The sequence below is a fragment of the Carassius auratus genome, chromosome 33 (genome assembly GCF_003368295.1).
Source record: "Carassius auratus strain Wakin chromosome 33, ASM336829v1, whole genome shotgun sequence".
In the NCBI taxonomy this organism is placed as follows: Eukaryota; Metazoa; Chordata; class Actinopteri; order Cypriniformes; family Cyprinidae; genus Carassius; species Carassius auratus.
This window is the reverse complement of record NC_039275.1, coordinates 2550547-2572749: the sequence shown is the minus strand read 5'-3', so window position 1 is coordinate 2572749 and position 22203 is coordinate 2550547. Positions and strand designations below refer to the sequence as shown.

At 34.7% G+C, this 22203-nt stretch overlaps 1 protein-coding gene across 2 annotated transcripts; it reads right to left on the bottom strand.

Annotated features, from left to right (window-relative positions):
* Positions 1 to 3836: 3836 nt before the first annotated feature.
* LOC113052721 (clustered mitochondria protein homolog) lies at positions 3837 to 21420 on the bottom strand. 2 transcript variants are annotated; one of them, XM_026217138.1, is made up of 26 exons: positions 21144 to 21420; positions 18906 to 19015; positions 18554 to 18725; positions 16640 to 16771; positions 15542 to 15693; positions 15313 to 15467; positions 14357 to 14479; positions 14127 to 14259; positions 12978 to 13070; positions 12196 to 12884; positions 10998 to 11071; positions 10806 to 10910; positions 10441 to 10541; positions 9876 to 10028; positions 9731 to 9793; positions 9404 to 9639; positions 9232 to 9316; positions 8157 to 8310; positions 7943 to 8082; positions 7065 to 7145; positions 6848 to 6973; positions 6660 to 6769; positions 5589 to 5682; positions 5384 to 5509; positions 5227 to 5300; positions 3837 to 4486 (listed from the first exon to the last, which is right to left on the bottom strand). In XM_026217138.1, exons 1-26 carry the CDS (start codon positions 21187 to 21189, stop codon positions 4078 to 4080), a joined length of 3936 nt encoding a protein of 1311 aa, XP_026072923.1. In that variant the 5' UTR covers positions 21190 to 21420; the 3' UTR covers positions 3837 to 4077. The 2 variants fall into 2 exon arrangements, with proteins under 2 accessions (XP_026072923.1, XP_026072922.1); XM_026217137.1 differs by having other exon boundaries at positions 15542 to 15696; positions 21144 to 21419.
* Positions 21421 to 22203: the final 783 nt, after the last annotated feature.

Sequence of the window (22203 nt, the reverse complement as noted above, 5' to 3'; positions counted from 1 at the left end):
AAGGAAGGCATGTGTCCAACAACACAAAACATTAGTATATTATAACAAAATTTTCATTTATGGGTCAACTGTTCCTTTAAAAATGTCTGTCTATTGTGAAAATATACACATTTGTTTATTTTATATCATTAGGTTAATGAGCAAAGCGGATGGATTTAAAAGATCATGAAGATAGCCCTGCACTATAATGAAGAATTAAGACCTGTCAAAACAGATTTATACCGTGTTTTATACACAGGGGACACACTGATCCGTACAGATGTATTTGACCCCGTTTAAGACTGCAGAAGAAGGTCAGTCATGTGTGACCAGACCACAGTGTGCTGTCCAGTGCTGTAACTCATTCTGACAGGCCGTCTGGTTCAAACCCAAGCATCTGTCCCACTGCATCAATGACTGACACGAATACACTTTGGCCTGCCAAGAAGTTACGACACTGACACACAACCAAAGCCTGGGGTCGGTAATATCGGTGTGATAATCCAGTGCCACAAGATCACCCTGGAAATCAGGGTCAAAGGTTGAGCAAGAGGATACAAAAATTAATTTGTGTTTATGTTTATGGTTTATCTTGGATGCATTACAGTTTAAAAATCTAAGTTTTTTTTTTTTTTTTGCATGTTTTGCATAATCCAATTGTTTCAACTGATGATTTTTTATTAATGCAATATTGCTGATTAATGCAAAATAAACTTATGTTTACGGTTTATCTTGGATGCATTACAGTTTAAAAATCTAAGTTTTTTTTTCATGTTTTGCATAATCCAATTGTTCAACTAATGCATTTTTTTTTAATTAATGCAATATTGCTGATTTATGCAGAATACAACCAAATGAATAAAATACCACACATGGGTGTGAATTAAAATAAACATTGCAGTCTGTTCAGTTCACATGCATAACACACTTTCTCTGGACTCACTTGGGTGAATATGATAGGCACGCCTAGTGAACATCCCAAGACGGAAATAAAAATGGATATGGCACACATCAAATAAAGCATACTTGCATGGGGACACAAACAACTTCCCCACTTATGCTGTGTATTTAAAGCATGCGGTGCTGGACACTCACTCTCAGTTCTTTGAGGCAGAAGGTCACGGCTGAATTCTCTCCAACCTGAAAATAGTCAAACTCATCTGAGTGCAGCATCAGCTCGGTGTTCATGTCTTTGATGAAGTCCGATAACAAACAAACAAGATCTAATTCATTAGTTCAAGACCATAATGTTCAGTATACAGGAGCTCTGGTATACAGCAAGTCTGAAAATGTAGGTCACATGTAGAAAGTAAAAAAAAAAAAAAAAAAAAAAAAAACAAACATTATTATTATTATTATTATTACTACTATTTTAAAAATAATAAATTAGCATAATAGCAATATGCATTATTTAATGAAAAAGATATATAGATAGATAGATAGATAGATAGATAGATAGATAGATAGATAGATAGATAGATAGATAGATAGATAGATAGATAGATAGATAGACACAGACAGACAGACAGACAGACAGATCTTAAAGGTTACTTTAAAAGAGGAAATGGGTGACCTCATCTTGTGAAACCGGGAAATGCACCACAATGTCACCAAGAAACAAAAAACGCTTTACGTTAGTAAAATGTAATATATATTTATTTTTTTGAGAGAATTTCACGACACTAATTAATATTTATGCAATAATTATGAAGAAAAACATTATCTTTGAAAATTATAATTAAAAAAATCCCTAATATTTTATATAACTTTTCAATTATGCAGTATTTCATAATAAAATAGAGAAGATGCATTTAAAATGCATTTTTTTAATGCATATTAGTGCAATCTGGTGGGAGTAAAAAAAAAAAAAAAACATCTGCAATTCCATGATTTAGCGACTAAATTAGAGTTCTATACAAAAGGCTTGTAAAACACATTTTTATATATATATATATATATATATATATATATATATATATATATATATATATTTTTTTTTTTTGCAATGTTGATTTGAAATCTCAGTTTTAGCATTCATTTTGTACCATTCCAATTAAGTGGCGATTTTTAAAATTTCAAAAAATAATTTTTTTTCTGGTCTAAAATCACCAAACAACACCTGAGGGTTAAGAATGTTCAAATATGTGTGTTGGAAAGCAAAACACTGAGGAACATTTATAGTGTCCAATCCTTCAAAACTGTGTGGTTATAAATGTTTAGTACCTTTATACCTTCATGTTTAGTTTGCATTTTACCGCTTCACAGCCTTTCTAAATGTCTGGATCAGGAACATATACTGCTGGAAGAACAGAGGAGTGAAGCTGAAACATGCATAAGCTCACAGTCCTTACAGCCAACTACAGAGGAAGAGAGCATTAGATATCACTGATAAATAAGATATATATGCATATACAGCACTGTGCAAAAGTCTCAGGCCAATAGTATTTTCCACCAACAAAAAAAATGTTTTAAGCCATTTACGCAGCCTGTCTGTGATTACATGAACAAACAGACTAAATCCAGAAAAAGTGGCAACGTCTCCAAAACACTTGAAGAAACCTGTGAATATTTTTAGGCAAATGCAGTAAAGTGAGGATGCTTTCAAACATAATGCCATGAATAGAAGATAACTGATAGATAACCTCTATTAACTAAATCAAATCACCACCCTTTGTGTTTAAAAGCTTTTGTGATTGGTGAACCTGCGCACAGTTTTTCAGGTAGTTTTGCAGGTAAGATTCTTCAGGTGTTTTGGATTTTGTCTGTCTCAGTTTCTTCATGTAATCACAGATGGGCTGAATGATGGTGAGATCAGATCTTTGTGTGGAGCACTGGCTGCTCTCAGACTCCAAGGTCACTTTACTTCTTGTATATCTGCCGAAACCAGCTTGCACTGTTGTTACTGCTTCTAGAGACACTCCAGGTATATGCATTTCATTTGTGTGATTTCTATGATTTGTCCATTAAACAGAGATATTCTTCTTTTCCTCAGATTGCAGTGGGCGGTTGTTGTGTGTATGATCCTATGTTTTCTGTGTCAGAGTGTGACATCCTCAAGGAGCTCCGCTTCACTGCGTTGGCTGAAAATGAGGTGCACACATCGCTCATCTACCGACATAAAAAGACACGTTTTTCTGTCAAGTTTTCAAGTTTTATGTTCCTCACAGGAGGGAAAACGAGTGGTTTGTCAACCCACCCTGTTTTAACTGATGCAATGTGGGATGCTCTGTATAACAACCTGCAGTGGAGAAACTGGACGCTTCAGACGTTGCCAAAAATGATTATAATTGGCAACAGTTTTCATGGCATTCAACAGCAGTGGGAGTCTGGTGTTATAAAACACATTATTGATTAAAAAAATAAACATGTAAAAACAATTACACTTTTATTTCAGCTAGTTAATAAAAAAATTTAACTGAAATAATTAAAAGCCATATAGATGTTATTTCAACGGTATTACTACTTCTGTGTGAACATTTAACCAATTTTGATCGTCATGAGTTTAATTGTTTTCCTAGGATGCTTCAGAGAGAGTTTGATAGAGACTACAGCTTCCTTTCAAATGTATCCTTGAGTTTAATCTTACATTACACCTTTATAAATTCATGTTTGTTTATAAAGAATTAAAAAACATATTATACATAATCCTCAATTTATGCATTAATAGTTATAACTAGCAATGGCAAGGGGGAAAAAACAGAATTGTGACATTAAAAAGGCGCAATTACCATTTTTATTTTTAATTATGTGGCAGAAAGCAAAAAATAAAACAAAAATTTAGACGTAAACTCAGAATTCGAAGAAAAACTTAAACTCAGAATTGGGTAAAAAAAAAAAAAAAGTCAGTTTATATCTCATGATTTTATATATAGATTTTATTTTAATGGAAAACTGCCAAATAAAAAAGGTACAAAAGTATGAGGGTTGCATAACCAAGGTTCACTCACAGAAATAACACTATTTTATTCAAACATTTGAATGACTTCAAAACTATGTCTTCAAGAGATTGTCATTTGGCTTCATCTTCTCTCTCGTGCTGTTAGTGAAGGCACTGATTTGATACGGTCGTACAGTCATGTGTCAAACACTGGATCTATCTCACTCCGTCTCAACCTGTTTCTCAGATTCATCCTTCACAACACACTCTTTTCCATTCACCACTGCTGATTCTGACTCTGCTTCGTTTACTGACATCAGAACATTACTTGATTTTGATTGGCTCTCAGTGGAGACACCATTAGTGCTGTTTGGTGGTTGCTCCTCCTCCTCACTTTCGTTTTTTGTGGCACAGTTTCCGTTATGCAGATGGGACTCGATCTGACCATTCATGTTTGAGTGGTCTGATTTCTCACAAGCATTGGTTTTCAATGACTGACTTTCTGCATTTGTGTCTGTGTCCTCCTCAGTAACCTGACTGGTGGATTCAGAGTTCCCCAGTTTAGCCTTTTCAGCCTCTTCTGCAGCTTTCCTCTCTTTCAGCTTCTCTTTGAACTCCATCATTCTTGTGCTTAAGCAAAAACAAGTGATTTATTCATCTGTTTCCATAAATTGAAAATGCACAATATACAGAATCAGAACCTACAATTTTGCAAAAATTGAATGCAAATCATTCACAAAATTCACGGCTCCCCAGATGTTTTTTTTGTTGTTGTTTATTTTTGTTTATTTTTATTTAGCCTTATGAACGCTTTCAAAATGTAATAATAAATAATAATAGTAATAACACCCACTAACAGACAACAATTTTATTTGAATAAATGATTGAAAATGTTATATAAAAAATAATAATTACATTCCAAATTGTGATTACCATAATGCAGAAATAATATTTTTTTATATATTTATTATGTAAAAATATGTGTATATATAAAAAATAAAAATGAAATGATAAATGTGTGTGTGTGTGTGTTATATATATTGCAATTGCATTTTTCAAACATTATGATATTTTTATAAATACTTGAGTTTGTTTATTTATATATATATAAATAATAAACAAACAATACATTGTTTCATATATATATATATATATATATATATATATATATATATATATATATATATACTGTATATATATATATATATATATATATATATATATATATATATACTGTATATATATAGGTAAAATACTTTTATTCAGAATATTTTTTATTATTATTTTGTGATGATGTTTGTGTGATGTTTCTCTCTTTATTGATTTTTTTTTCAGAATTTCAAAGGAGTACAATCCTGAAAGTCTCTTACCTGTATGAAGTCTTCAGTATGCCATTGAGCAGAGCGAGCTGCTCCAGCGTGGTGTCCTGAGAGGGAACCAAACCCTAAAACACAGCTCATGTTCAACACAAACCTTCAAGTCTTCTCATCTGGGCTCTATTAAACAGTGGTTTCAAGCTGTGCTTACCTCAGGCAGTGCCTCACAAAGCTCCGTGCCTCCCTGACGAATGGATCGTTCCACACGCACGGCCTGCTGGGTAATGTTCCTCAGGAAATCAGAGCTGCATTTGGTTTGAGGATGATCTTCTCCGTACTGTTGCACCACATAAACACCCTCAGAACACGATCATTTATTCAAGGCACAACTTCAACAGAAGAACACTAAATCTGACCTTGCTCTGGAAGATGCTGTGAGCTTCCTTTTCATGATTCATGCCTCCTCTGAAGTCTCCAGCCACACACAGTCTCTGAGCCAGCAGATGATGCCTGTCAAACCACCAAAATGACCTCTAGCAACGTTAACAGACAGCTAACATAATTATACGTTTAAATGAGTTTGAATACTTTGGCTCTGATCCAAACCTTAATGAGCTGCCTCAGTGTCAAAATACTCAGTCACCTTTAAAGTCACCAAAACTGAACCTTAGAAGTGACTAAACTTATACGTTCTTCATGAATGGCGACTTGGACTGGTCTAGTAATTGATAAAATGTTTTTATCTTAAAATTAGAGAATATAATGTATAGTTTATGCAGTTATACTGTAATGTTGAAAGACTATAATTAATAGGTTAAACTGAGGTTTAAAGCACCAACGGGAAGATTATAAAATTTTTTAAATATGTTAAGTTATTGTAGAAGTAGTAATAACAGCATGTTTTTGCAAAAAGAGTTTCATGACCGGTAAAAAAAATTTGGGTGGTAAATTTTTATAATGTCACCAAACTTTTTATTAATTTTCCATTGTTAATAGTAGTATTTTATTTTACGGTTTTATTGTGTGCAATGGGTTAGTGTAATAATATTATGTCATGAAAAAAAATACACAATACACACACACACACACACACAAAAAAAAGACTACACAGTGCATGAATATTGCTGTAAAAAAGGCCATTTCTATTCTAATTTTCAATTTCAAAGTTGTTTTCTTCATCGTTTAAGATGAGTATTATTTTTTTACGGTGCTCATTGCAGTGCATTATGAGATTTTCTTATGCATGAAGTATATATGTGATCCTGTATTTGTATTTTTTTTTTTGCAAAATATGCTATCTTATAAGGTTGTATCATTTTGGAAGTGGATGTTGAGTGTGCTTCTTTGACGATTAAAAGTCGTCTATATAAGCAGCCTACTAGGGTTTGGAGCAGAGCCTTAGCGCTCGTGGCATCTGAGCAGGTTATTATATGATTACTATACAGCTCCCTCTATTTTCTTTCTATGATGAAAGCATCTTGGCTTACATCAGAGCTGTGGTCAGGTCTGAGTCTCCTCTGAAGGAGCTGTTGAGTTTCAGTGCGCTCTGTAGATACTGTAATGACTGCTCTCCCTGAAGAACCAAGCCCAGAGAAGCCTGAGGGAGAAAAAGAGATTCAAACTGATATTTCTATTTGTTATCAGTGATAACTTGATCATGTTTGATGATGTTTACATCAATGACTGCAGTGTAAGGATGATCTGCTCCGTGAACCGTCAGCAGGAGAACTTTGGCACGATACAGGCAGCGCTGAGCCAGAGCGGTTTCGCCTCCAGCCAACAGATACACTGCCAACAACACCTGGAACAAAAGAAGTAATTGCATCAGATAATGGAGATCGCTGTGCATTTTAAAAAGTAGGTCTGTTTGGTTTTGTGAGGGCGTGACTCACGTATTGCTGAATGGTGTTGGGGTGATCGAAACCTAGAACCCTTTCACTGATGATCACGACCCTCAGCTGCACGCTACGAGCCTACAGCACACGAGAGAGACACTGAGCACATGACAAACTAACAGGGAACAGTCTTAGAACTTTATAAAATTATAGATTTTTCTTTTATGCCAAAAATCATTATGATATTAAGTAAAGATCATGTTCCTATAAAGATATTTTGTAAATTTCCAACTGAAAATATATTAAAACTGGTAACACTTTAGAATAATGGTCCATTAGTTCATGTTAGTTAACATGATCTAAGAACAATCCTTTCACAGCATTTATTAATCTTAGTTGATGTTAATTTCAACATTTACTTATGCATTATTCAAATCAAAAGTTGTGCTTGTTAACATTAGTTAATGCACTGTGAATTAGCATGAACTAACAATTAATAACTTTATTTTCATTAACTAACATTAACAAAGATGAATAAATACAGTAATACATGCATTGTTCAATGTTTGTTCATGTTAATTAATGATTTAACTAACATTAACTAATGGACCATTATTCTAAAGTGTTACCTAAAAACTTAATATCCGATTAGGAATATGCATTGCTAAGAATTCAAACTTTAAAGGTGATTTTCTCAGTATTTAGATTTTTTCTCATACAGTTGCATCTTGGTAAATATTGTCAGATTCTAATAAACCATACATCAATGGAAAGCTTATTTACTCAGCTTTCAGATGCTGTATAAATCTCAATTTCGTTCAAAGAACACATTTGTTCAAAGTCATTTTGATCTTTAATGACATCAAAAATGTTGACAATGACCTAAAAGGTCCTATTATACAAAAAGCTTTATATTAATTCACACACAAACACACCTCAGCAGGATGCCCCTGTACATAGGCCACTCTGGCCAGCAGACTGAGACAACGGCAGGCTTCAGGGTGAAGATCATCACACACGCGGCCGAAGATGTACGCCGCTTCCTTCAGCTGCTCGTACGCCTGCTCCAGTAACCCTACGGTGAAAACACGGTCAGGCGAGGTTGTCAACACGTGACTCAGTTACTGCACACTGGCTCGTCGTGAATACCTTTCTGAAGACTGTTCTGAGCTGCGCTGAACATCCGTGTGGCGTCGCTGGTTGTCATGCTTATGTGCTTGATGATGGGGAGGATGTTGAGCACGTCGTCAGGATTGATAGCCGCTTTGCTACGGTTGTCAAGAATGTATTCCCTGAGGCGGAGCTGTGGGACATTCACAAACACACTGATGAGAAAGAGTTTCTTTACGACTATTACACAGCACCCTCACCCTACAAGATCCTCACAAACGCTGTCAAGGAAAGACTACCCTTCTTGCTCACCAAGGCTGAATTTATTTAATCAAAAATAGAGTAAATATTGCTAAATATTATTGGTATTTAAAATAACTATTCCATTTGAAAACATTTTAAAATTGGTTTATTTCTATCATCAAAGCTGAATTTTCAGCATCCTTACTCCAGTCTTCAGTGTCACATTATCTTCAGAAATCACAATAATATACTGATTTTCCAATCAAGAAACATTTCTGATTATTTTCAGAGCTGAAAACAGTGCTTTTTTTTTTGGAAACTATGATGCATTTAATTTTTTAGGATTCTTAGAAAAACAGAAAATTCTAAATTATTTATTACTGTCTCAACTGTCACTTTTGATCAATTTAATGAATCTTTGTTAAATAAAAGTATTCATTTATTAAAAATAAATCTGACTGACTCTGATCAAACATGCCTTTTCAATATATTTTGTGAAAGAATTCAATATATTTAGCAGATGTCATATTTTATTTAAATTATCGTTATTACTTATTTCATCTTTTTTTGTTTTAATTGGTGCCTTTTATTCCTAGTTATATGTAGGCCTACTAAAATAAGCCTGTACATTTGTTCTTTGTTGATAAATATTTTTTTTTCATGATGCCTTGGTAATAAAAAAATAAATAAATGTAAATACCAAAACAAAACAGTCGTTAGTCAAAAGCTTTTTTACATATAAACCTAAGAGATTAACCTGCTAAAATAGCCTACCTTATATAAAGTTCCTTCAAGACAAACCAGATTGCAGAAATAGTAATATTCTAGTATGGTCTTTAAAGTTTAGCCATTGTTCGGTTCAACACAATACCTGAATGCCAGTCTTCAAGCACATCTCTCTCAACAGGGATATCTTCTGGAGTCCGTACTGCTCTACTAAATGATCCACGTTTGACCTGTAAAACATATCCCTTTATGAAGCCACAGGGTGTACTGGACACGAGTAAGGGTTAAAGTATTTGAAACGGATGATCTTGGCTCACCCTAGTCCTTCTTTAAGTCTGTATGTTTCTTCAGCATCCTGACAGATCAGACTCCACAGTTCATTCCCGCTGAGTGCGGTCCATGCGGTGCTGTCGGGAGCCCCGCCCCCTCCACGGCCACGCCTCCTGGAGCGCTTCTTAGACTCCTCCCCATTTGATGCAGAACTGAAGTTAGGAACTAGTAAGCAGCAGAGGAAATGACTCGCTGCTGCTGACAGGTTAGATGTTTCCACTCCCTAAACGACACAGAAGACAATTTCATTTTTTTGAAAGAATAATTCCTTCATAAATAACATTTTAACAGATTAACTACATGAAAAGAAATACCTGAATGTAGCCACTGAAGAACCGCTGTGCACAGCGCACTACAATCTCCGCAAACGCCAACCTCTGAAACAGTGAGATACTATTCGAATGCTTCTCAAACCTAAAATCTCCTCTGATTTAATGCATTTTAAAATCATGTTCCCACCGTGATGTGTCGCAGTTGGTGTTTGCGATCTGATTGGTTGATGGACGAGATCAGGTGACCTAGATAACGCAGGTTTATGCCTTTCTGATGGAGGGCTTGTCGTAAAGAAGCACAGTCCATTGGTATGTCAGCACCATGAATGCAGTCGTTCATCTGAAAGCACACATTTGTTTGATCAAAATACAGTAAAAACATTAATAATGTGAAATATCATTTCAAATAACTGTTTCCTATTTTGATGTTTTAAAATGTAATTTATTGCTGTGATCAAAGCTGAATTTTCTTCAGTGTCACATGATCTTCAGATATCATTCTGATATGCTGATTTGCTGCTCAAGAAACATTTCTTATTATTATTATCAATGTTGAAAACAGATGTGGTGATTCATATTTTTATGGAAACCGTGATACATTTTTTAAGGATTATTTGATGAATAGATATATTCTTAATTTAACAGTCACTTTTGATCAATTTAATGCATCCTTTCAAGTTTATGAAAAGTTTATGTTCTCCAGTAGACCAAACTTTTGAGCAGTAGTGGATAAAAACACAAAATACACTCACAAATTCTGGCATCCGGTCGTTTATGATAAAAGATGCAGCTTCCTTCAATAATTTCTTCTGCAACTCCACGGCGTCACTTTCTGAGCTGGGAAACTCCACACCTGCCCCAAGACACACAAAACAATACTTAAGGTCTCGAACAAAATCTCTAATCATGGAAAAACTCTCATGTATAGCTGTAAAGAAGCCAAACGTAATGTGTTCTGTTCAAGATGGATGTGATGATATTAGCTCTGCTTCAAAATCTAGTGATGGCTTGTGATGCATCAACCAGGAATAAAACTTTGGCTTAAATCAATATATGCTACACAGAAAAGTCAATCCCAGTATGCATTATGACAGATAGGTACAGGTATTTTCCTGACCTGGGGAGAAGACATTAGGGTTGAAACGCATCTCAAAGATGATGTCACTGAGGGATCCGACATCTTTGCAAGCTTTTCTTACTGCGTCTATGTTCCGAGAATCAGCTGACAACACACAAATAAACACATATGATTATTCCTGTTAAACAAATTCATCTCAGCATCCCACGACAGAAAATGAACACTTCTCACCGGAGTTCATGCACTCTTCCAGCCCTCCGTTCTCCTCCATGTGAGCCTTCACTCGCTGTGAGAACTCGGCATGTCTGAAACATCAAGACACATCATGTTCATGTACAGGTAAGCAAACATAACATCTAAAATTAAAGTGTCTAAGTAAATGAAGTACCTTCTTGTATCCCAGTTTAATATGCAGAATTATACATATACATAATGAGACTGTGTGGGGAAAAAAGAAAAGACTTTCTGTGTGCTTGATTCATGCATTAATAATTGTTGCTTGCTCATGACATGCAACTCAATGCATTTTGCACTGCTGCAATTTACATACAAATACTTTTTTTTGTAATACTATTTTGCTATAATATTTAGTTTGAACACCTAAACAAGGCAACAGTGGCTCTACCAATGGTGTGATTTTGGGGCGGGGCTATAAGTTTAATCGACCAATGGAAAGATTTGGGAAACCTGTCAAAACTCACCTGTGCTGAATGTGCAAGCAAATAATATACAAATAATTTTCCTAAATATTGATTTTTAGCAACATGAAAACTGATTCATTGTCAAAACAGAAAGCAGTGTTATTTTAGTATTATTTATATATAAGTATAGCTTTTATTTTTATTAGTGCTGTCAAATAATTAATCGCGATTAATCACATCCAAAATTAAAGTTCTTGTTTATATTATATATAATTTTTTTATATTATTGTTTATAATATATGTGTGTGTGTTCTGTGTACATTTATGATGTATACATAAATACACACATACAGTATATAATTAGAAAATATTTGCAGTTACATTTATATATTTATATTATAGATATGATATTATATATAAATATATTTAATATGTGAACTTTTTTTCTGAAATATAAACATGCATGTATTTATATTTAAATATACATAATAAATATACACAGTATAAACACAAATTATGTAAACAAAATCTTTTATTTTGGGTGCAATTAATCGTTTGACAGCACAAATTTTTTTTCAGTTAGTTTTTTTTTGTATTAAATTTTGTCTATTTTAAATATTATTATTCAGGTTTAGTTTCTTTTTATTTCAGTTTTAGTTCACTTTTTGTTGATTTTCTTGTAGCATTCCTACAAACAAACACCGTCTCAACCAATTATGTAAATAAGGGGGCGGGGCTATCTGTTTGAACAACCAATGAAAGCACTTGGGAAACCTGTCAATACTCACTTGTGTTGAATAAACGCCTTCACTAGCTCCGGCCGTAATCGACACAAAGCGTGAGGGTACCGTCTGGGAAAACTTCCTTCCGTTTCCGCTCCTTCTTCTCCATCCTCTACCAGGAAGTTAGTATCAGCAGGCATAGTACGATACACATCCAGCAGGTAATACCGACCATCAGCCCCCAGAATACCCTGGGCATCTATAGAGGTGAAGAGGGGCAACTGATGCCCAGTCGGCCCCACAACCGCATGTCTTTGCAGAGAAAGAGCCTTTGCGGAAAGAGCCAGCAGCTGTAGGAGTTTCCGTCTCGATGGATTTTCCGATGGCCCTGCGCTGTAGCCGTATAAAAGACCACTGGGAACCTCGGCCTGTTCGGAGCCCTGGATACCTGGGGCCAGGCCCTGCGCGGACAGCCGAACGCCGCGGTAGTCGGCCAGCGCTGTGGGGATGGTGTGCAGGTTTTGGAGGTCTCCATCCAGATCGCTGTAAACCTGAACACATTGCAGCTCGAGGCGTTGAGCAGCTCTGTAACTCCGTTCTCCTCCCAGCAACTGGTCTCCGTGTGCCGCCTTACTCATGAACACACCGCCACACAAGAACACCGGGTCCCCGTTAGAACCGCTGATCGAGTCGACAAAGCCATCCATCACCTTCTCTGCTGCCTGAGCAGCAGCCCACACAAAAGCACTGTTCACCTACAGAAGGGTAAGGGTTTAGTTTAGTCTGTAGTTGTAATAATGAGCTTCATATGGAAACAGCAGAAGTGTGTGGATATCTCAGCCTCAGACCTGGAGTAACGCTCGGTCCCGCTGAAGTCTCTCCTCCAGACTCCTCTGAGGAAGATCTCTGGCTGTTTGAAGCTCCTTATTCCAGTCAGGAGCCTAAAACACAAAACAGAACATGTAGATGACACACAGACACACACACACACACACACACACACAGGTGGACAAAAGCACATGCAGAGGAGAACAGACAGGTCCAAAGACACAATCTGAGAGAAACTGAGAAACATCTTCACCGCTACAAATACCAAGACAAAAAATATTATTATTTTTTTTAGAAAACCATTTCACCGTTATCAAATACTTCTCTATCAAAAATAGAACAATTACAAATTGTTGCATTTCAAGTTATGTGATTATTAGTATATCAAATATCTTGCTGGTGTTAATATAACTTATCAAATTTTTGTAAATGTTAATATTAATTTATAATATTTAATATTAAGTTATTTATCAGTTACTATGTTATTTTACAGTAAGTTACTATCATTTTCATTAATTACATCTCATGAAAACAATCCAATACTTCTCTCCTCCTCAAACCTTAAGATTTGTTTTCTTTGCATTGTGACATTATGCACATTTTCCCACAAAAATCCTCATTACCGTAGTGCATTCATAGGTTTTACTCTTGAGGGCTTTTTTCTTAATAGTGATTTTGACTGTAATACAGAAAATTGTTGATGTTAATATAATTTACTTATTTTATGTATTTTTTTTAAATATTAACATTGATATAAATATATAGATATGAGTGAATCTCATAAAAACACACCAATAATCAAATTTGTTAATACAATTTGAAACCTATTTTAGCACAATTAAGTTTTTGTTTCTTTAGTTATGACATTTGGTTATGGCTGAATGTAATATAATTTACAAAAAATTTACATTTTTAATTATTTTTATAATATACTTAATTATTTAACTTATTTAAAAATATATATTATTGATATATTTTTTTTTAATGAATACTTACATTAAACAGTCAATCATTTATTTTAGATTATTTTTATTACTACAGTTTTTTTATACTGCTGATATTAATGCATTTATATGCTTCATTGCAATAATATATGTCACCCAGTCATGTCAATAAAGATCTTTGAGTTAGAGCACTGAAACAGGTGTGTGTGGGACAGGTGTGTGTACCTGCACATTGAGGTCCTGGTCCAGACCCAGGCGGCTGCTGAAGCTGGGCTTGTGTGAGTGAAGTGAGGAGATGCCCAGCCAGCTGACTGTGCGGTACGGAGTGGACAGTGTCTCCTCAGCCGGCAGAGATGGCCTGAGTGGACGGAGACACACTCAATCAACTATCCTGAGAGAGAGATGTGAGAGTGTGTGTGTGTGTGTGTGTGTGTGTGTGTGTGTGTGAGGGTCACCTGTGCCGCAGTGTGCTCAGGTTGTGTTTGAACTGTGGGCTGATGTGAGACAGCAAGTCGGTCAGACAGTGGCACACTGGAGTCGACTGAGCAGGACGAGGGTCAAACATTTCGAGAGTCGACCTGAAACACAAAAATACATCTATCATTCTGTGAATCTAACACTGCAAAAACAGTCCGTTAGTCAAAAAAAAAAAAAAAAAAAAAAAAAAAAATATACAAATTATCGGGTGAATCTCATGACAACAACCCAATATGTGAAAAAAATGAAAAGAAAAATTACAAATACAATTATTTTGCACAAATAATATGGAACAAAAAAAAAATCATTACTTTAATGTATCCAGATGTTTTTCTTTTTTTATTTACTTTTTTCATTCTCACAACTGCAATACAGTACATTAAAAAACAAACTAACAAAAAAACTGCAATACAGTTTTTGAAATATATTTAAATATATTTTTTAATTAATCACCACAAACGAAATACATCATTTGAATATATTATTAGATTTTTGCATAAAGAAAATTAAATCTAATTTAAACACACACACACATGTATATTATTTATATATATACATATACATATATATACACATATATATACAAACACACACACACACACACAGATATATATATATAAATAAATAATATACATGTGTGTGTGTGTTTAAATTAGATTTAATTTTCTTTATGCAAAAATCTAGTATATATTGTGTAATGCCTAGTATATTTAAGAAATAATATGTGAAACTGTATGCAAAATGAAATTTTCAACATTTTAGAAATTAGTTAGCTACATTTTTGTCGCATGACCTTAATTGATCTTAAAAATGAATAGTTATTTACTTTTTTATTCCAGTGTTGTGTACATTGTTAGTTTTGGTGCAATTAAATAGTGAGTCAAGTTAAATAGGGAGTAAGTGCTTCTGAATTCAGTAATACAGAGAGTCTTACCTGTTCAGGTAAAATCCACGTGGGCAGGAAGTGATGTCATAATGCTTGCCCTCCAGAGTGTGGAGACTGATGTACATGAAGTCACCTTGCAGCTTCCGGAAACCAGGGGGAGGGTTCCAACAGCTGAGTGACAGGTCGAGCAGGTAACTGGGAGCCTACAGGAGAAGCAGTTTAAGAATGAAAAACAAAGGTAACTGTCGGATGGTTCATTTGTGTGTATTTGACATACTTCACTGTGTGTGATGGTGGGCAGCAGGGTCGTCAACGGAGGAAGTTCAGAAGCTCCAGGCAGAATGTAGGCAGGAGGGGGCGGGGCTTCACCAGACTGCTCTGTCTTACTATTGGCTCGTTTGTTTTTTGATGTTTGCAGAATGGGAGGGGCTTCTAGTACACACATAAACAGAATTAGAGAGTTTCATTGCCATGAGCTTAAACAAAGAATTAATGCAATACTGAGTAAAAGCACTTTTATGTATTTAACGACAACATTTGCACACAAAGACAGAAAATTATCAAGATACTGGAACAGTGATGTTACCATTAACTAACGTAACCTAAACTATTATAAATATTTTTCTGTAATTTAAATAAAGCTGAAATAATTTACAATATTAGATGAAAAACTTAAAAAGCCTAAATGAAAATGAGAAGTGTTGCCTTTGCTAAGTGACAAAACTACAATTACTAAAACTAACACTTACATTAAAGTTAAATAGAAATATGCCAGATGACAAAAGCACATAAAGTTATTAAAACTAAATAAAATTAAAATGAAAACTGAAAATATAAAAAATAATGTTGTTAAAATATTCAGAGTTTTTACTGTTAACAGAGTAAAACTACTATTTTTTCTGTAATTAAAATTAAAAATAAATATTTGAAAATATTAAAAGAAAAACTTACATAGAAATGTTGCATTGGCCTCTAAATTAAGTTTAGTACTAAAATTACTAAAATTGAAAGTTAAAATAGAAATATGACAAATGACAAAAGCAAGTCACAATAGGATTATTAAAACAAACTAAAATAAAAATGAAAACTGAAAATGTAAAAAAATTAAAAATATGTAAAAAAAAAAAAAAAAAAAAAAAAAAAAGAATAATAATTAATAAATATTTATAATATTCCTATGCAAAGCATGCTGGGAACTAGAAATGGACTGGTCAGGTTTCAAAGTTATCAAGACAATTTCATTAAGTTACTACTATAAAAAAAAAAATTATAATAAATATAGAAATTTGAGGTACACAATATTAAGTTGACATAATGATCAACAGAATTATATCAACAGAACTATCAACTAAATGTACTGGAGTGTATTTCTTACCTGATGTTTGTGTGAGTGTGTTCAGTACAGCGGGGGAACGGCCCTCCAGCAAGGCATCTTGGGGCCCGACAGCTTTCAGCATCTCCTGCACACGTGCCAGATGAGCCTGTGCCAATCGAGGCGAGTACGGCTCTAGAACACACACACGAACACTTGATCTGCTGAACTTTAAGGCGTCTCATCTTGTAAAACTATGATTTATCTAGTGAGCAATAACATCTTCTATTCTATCATTTATTTTCCCACACTGCTTATAATGAGTGCCATGTGACTCACTTAACAGAGAGACAAGATTCATCCACTGGCTTGCAATGAAATCAAAAAGTTGCAAAACCAGTAGAGCAAAAACCCCCCACTGATCCCTGTGGAAATGATCACTAATGTTGCTGCATTTCGGAGCATGATGGTTGGTTTCTAGCTGATGCGAATTGGTTGACCTGCCCAACCTGGCTAGGTTGGTAAACCACCTAGGGCTCGCAACAAACCAGATACCAGCGGGTCATTCTCGCTTAAGGTGGTCAGACTGGTTTTGGATCAGAGGAACTGGTGAAGATGGACTGTCAGCCAAATGGTCAGGATGATCAGCCTGGACCAGCAAAAACCACAAGGTTCCCACACTTTCTAAGCAAGTGAATTTCCATGAATTTTCCAGTGGTTTATGATCATTGAATGAAGGTACTGAAGTATTGGATCAGAGTTGTTATGGTTATTCAGTGTCGACCCTAGACTTCTGGAGGCTCTACACAAAACGGGGCATATGGGGGTATAAGTGATTATGAACGAATTAATGAAACGCATTTGTCCATATTTCGCTCCGTCTCGAATCGCGCTCACAGAAAGTGCATGAGAAACAGTATCTCTTTCACAGCTCTGTATGCTTTCATATCATTTTTTTGTCTCGTGCAAGAACATTAACATTACATGATTTGACAGATTTTTATGTAGAAATTGCACGTCTTGCGCATAGTGAAGATCAGCTCCATGGTTATTTAAAAGTAAAGCTATTAAAAAAACAACATTTTCATTTAATTTCATAAAATAAAAAGAACTTCAACTTAAATCCTTAAACAAAAGTTAGACACGTTGACTTAGGCAGTTAACGGAAACACATTACTAAATAAGTAACGAAAACTGACAAAAAATAAAAAAATAAATAAAGCGAAAAAAAATTTAAATAAAATAAAATGACAAAAGTACACACTAAAACATTTTAAAATCTTAAAAACATCCTAAAGATTAAAGGGGGGAAAATTTAAAATATATGAAAGTTAAAAAAAGCTAATTTAAAATATGACTTAAATACTATGTATATAGTATATTATAGTATAATTATAGTATTTTTTTTTTTTTTTTGAATAAATAACATTGTGGTATAAAATACCACTGTTAGTGGATACATAAAAATGCAGACAGATTCAAGAATGAGTCTGTGACCCAGTTCAACTGATTCATTAAATCTCAAATAGATTCAAACACAAAACAGACATTTTATAGAATATATGACTTGTGAACAAGTTGACCTGTAAGTCTGCGCAGTATCTAGCCAATAAATTGTTTTAGAATATATATTCACCATAGAAACTTTGATGATTCAAACTATTTTATTCATTTTAATGACTTCTTCAGACTAATAAAAAAAAAACAACACACATTTTCCCTGCCATTTCCAGTTTTTACTGTGGCTGTCCAAACCATAAAACTGTCTCTAATTGGTCAAGCTGGATTCTAGAACATGGTAGATGGTCCATGATAGTTTTCCAGCTCAGCCAGGTTGGAAAACCAGCTAAAAACCAACAGCCACAGTCCAAACACATATAGTTTTATCTGGACTTCCCACCAAATATCCTCATACTCATGTATAAAACAGGTTTAATATGATGCAGTCTTTTAGAAATGCAGTTGTCTGCAGTGTACCTTCCACTAGACGGAGAGTGACTCCAGCTTTGAAGCCCTTGATGTCCTGGAGCTCCATCATGGGGTCAAGGGTCACCCCTGAAAGGGCCAGAGCGATAGACGTGCGTGGTGCCACCTCCTCTCGGCCCAAAACAGTCATGATGGCATCCTGGACCAGCCAGAATCCATGAACCTGCAGAGAATACATTATCAGCAAAGACGACTGAGTGTTAAAATTAAAGGATGACACGTGCTTTGCATGTTTTGATGTTCTGTTGACAGATATATTTGAAAACATTTGCATTGCTGATCAAGACAAACCGGACTAGTATAAGTGAGGTTAGACCATGCCAAGACTGTGAAGGAAGCTCACCAGCAGCTCAAAGGGTTCGACACCAGCACCCTGAATCTTCACTGGAAATGACCCATCATCATCTTTTTTGCTTCCAGACGTTTCTTTCCCATTCGCTGAACATGAGACATCTGCAGAGTGAAGGGGAGTAAAATATGAGTGGATTCTTCAGTTTGAGCTCAAATATGTGCTTCAAGCCAAACCAGGAGTTACATAAGAGAGTTGAGAAATCGGTCAAAGTGTCACGAAAGCAATTGAAAAAGAGGATTTTGCATATAAGAACTACTACACAACAGCACCATGGTATTACCATTTTTTTAGGCATGCTGCCAAAGCATTACAATGTACCTTAAAATGACATGATTATGGTGATCATGTACTACCATTGTAATCAGTGTCAGTCAATTCTAGGTATAAATACTCTTTTTTTTTTTTTTTTTTTTTTTTTTTTTAGTTATTATTTGTATAAAATAACTTTCGTCACAGTGAGAGAAAAAATAAAAATAAAAACTTCTGAAGAATTTGTTTTATCTTACATTATAAATATCTTAACTTCTTTAAAACAAGACAATTGCTTGGGAAACAAAATTGTTAATTACAACAAAATAATGTTTGATTATTACAAAAAGAGGTCAGAGATTTGTTTGTTTGTTTATCTTGTTTTTTTTTTATCTTTTCTTTTTGGTTTAAGTACTGTAAAAGAATTCCAGTAAGGTAAGAAAAATGTAAAACTTTAGTTTTAAACTAAACTAAACTAGCTTTTGTGACAGTGGGAAATAAAAAACACATTTTGAAGAATTTGTTTAATCTTCCTGTATAAATATCTTAACATCCATAAAACAAGACACAATTACTTGGGAAACAAAATTGTTAATTAAAACTAAATAAAATAAAAAAATGATTATAGAAAAAGAAGCCAGAGATCTTTTTATCTTGTGTTTTTATCTTTTCTTTTTGATTTAAGTATCGTAAACAATTTTGGGTGGAAATGCCAGTAAGTTAAAAAATAAAATAAAATAAAAAGTTTTGTAAAGATATTCATACAGAATCACAATTTATATTACTCTATAAAATTCATTTTAAGCATTTGGCATTAGATTTGATGGGATCATGAGAACCGAAGACATTCACGTGTCCAAACGTTTGACTGGTAAAGGGTTTATCAAAGTACCACAGTATTACCATCTGATATAGTGAGTCAGATGAATGGGAGTGAAATTATATAAAACTTCACACACATTTTCATCCAAAAGCTTTGAGTCTCTCTCGTTGGATTTGTAGGCAAGTCTTAGATCTCTAATAACAGCAAGACTCGGCTTGATACGGCATGAGCTTGTCCAGACAACTTCCAAACTTCCCCCGGGCTAATGAGAGCGGATAACAGGCGCTGGATGAGAGGCTGTCACAAGCACTAATACACCACACTCCCTCACTCTTTCTGTTTCTGAGACCTGTACGGACTTCAGGAGGAAAAAACAACAACTCAAGATCTCAAACAATCTCAAACAGCTCTTGATTGTGACGCGGCGGCTTTCAGGATGAGATGCATCATCGTACTTCAGTCTATTGTTCTAGCTATGAGTCAGACGTACTTTATATAGGTCACAGTAAATATAAAGCTGAACCTTTTGAAAACCAACATTTCATCCGCGGTCAAATTTGATTATAGTATTAACAGACCCATATGCATTTATCAAAAAAAAAAAAAAATGGTATTGTTGGGGCATGTGCAGAATTTTATAAATCACGGGCATCTCGATTCTGTAAAAATCTGATCTTTCTGTGAACACAAAGTCTGTGTGGACCTGTCACTCGATTTCAAGATAACTGGCTTCTAGTAACTAGTCAGATGTTGGATAATACTCTTGGAACAGCATCTTGATCGAGCTTATGAAAGATCTGCAGATTTCCAGGGAACTTGCAAAATAAAGTTAGATTTAAAAAAATCTGATGGTGCCTGAAAGAACACAGAAGTGAATCAGCAGACAGGCAGGAGTGGGAGGACAAATATCTCAGGAGGTCAAAGGTGAAGTTTGGTATTTGTTTTGCAGAGAGAGAGCGAAAGTTCCGTTCTGAAGTGAATCAGCTTCAGAAGCCGAGCGTGTTTTAATGCACGTAACGAGTTCAGCTTCTCACTGTAGGCATGAAACTTTTCACACAAACACCAAAAGAGAGCTTGATCCAAAGCAATGAGAAAGCATTAGGAAGAAGCTGAGAGAGGGAGCAGACTGGAATGAATCAGAGCAGTACAACTCTTACCCATAGTTCTCTTCTCTCCATTTCCTTTCTTGGCTGTGTCCTTCATTTCTCCTCTGGTTTTCTCTCTCTGTAGCTGCTGGATTTCGGGACACTCTTCTCGTTTTGTGCAGTGTGTCAGGTGTGACTGACCCAGCACGCCTTTTTAGTTTGTGATTCCCTCGTCCGGCCACTCCCTCCAGCGCTGGCAGGGCTTCCTCTCCTCCCACTTGCTCTCTCTTTCTCTCTCGCTCAGCCCACAGAAGGCATGTTTGTTTGGGCGTGACACTTCACTCCATTTTGTGAGAGATCAGGGAGCGTTACCCTCCCCCTCTGACTTCCTTCAGGGCAGGGAGGGATCCGGCACACACACACACACACACACACACACACACACGAGTGAAACTCAACAACTATATCAAAAGCACACAGCACTCAATGAACATATACATGCATTAAAATAACATCGTATACAAAATACAAAGAAAAAATAAGCCAGAATGAGTTTTTGTGGTGTAAAGTTATTTTCATTGCAATTTAGTGCATTTTACCTCCAAATTTTCATTCAAAGGATATACATCAGGGTTATTCATGGACCACAAATTATTTTAAACATTTTTGAATCCTGAAATAAAGCTGAAATATAATAAAATATAAATAATACATGAAAAGTAAATAAATAAAAACAATTACATTTTTGCATGAAGCTAAGTTTAATGTTAAAGCACTAAAATAATTAATTGGAAATAAAAAATAAAATGGACCTAAAAATAAGCCTAAAAATAAATAAATAAATAAATAATAAAATGGTTAAACCACTCAAATTACCTGAAAAAAAAACTATAATGGACCTAGAAATAGGCATAAAAATGACTTTCAAAAAAATGAAAACTTGTAAAAATGAAAATTAAATAGAATTAAAATTTAGAAACATTTTACTGGAACTAAATTATAAACAAAATGGACCAAATATAAACCTAAAATACACACACACACACATATTCTTTTTTTTATGTGGAATCCAATTATAGATTCATTAAGAACCATTTTATATATATATATATATATATATATATATATATAT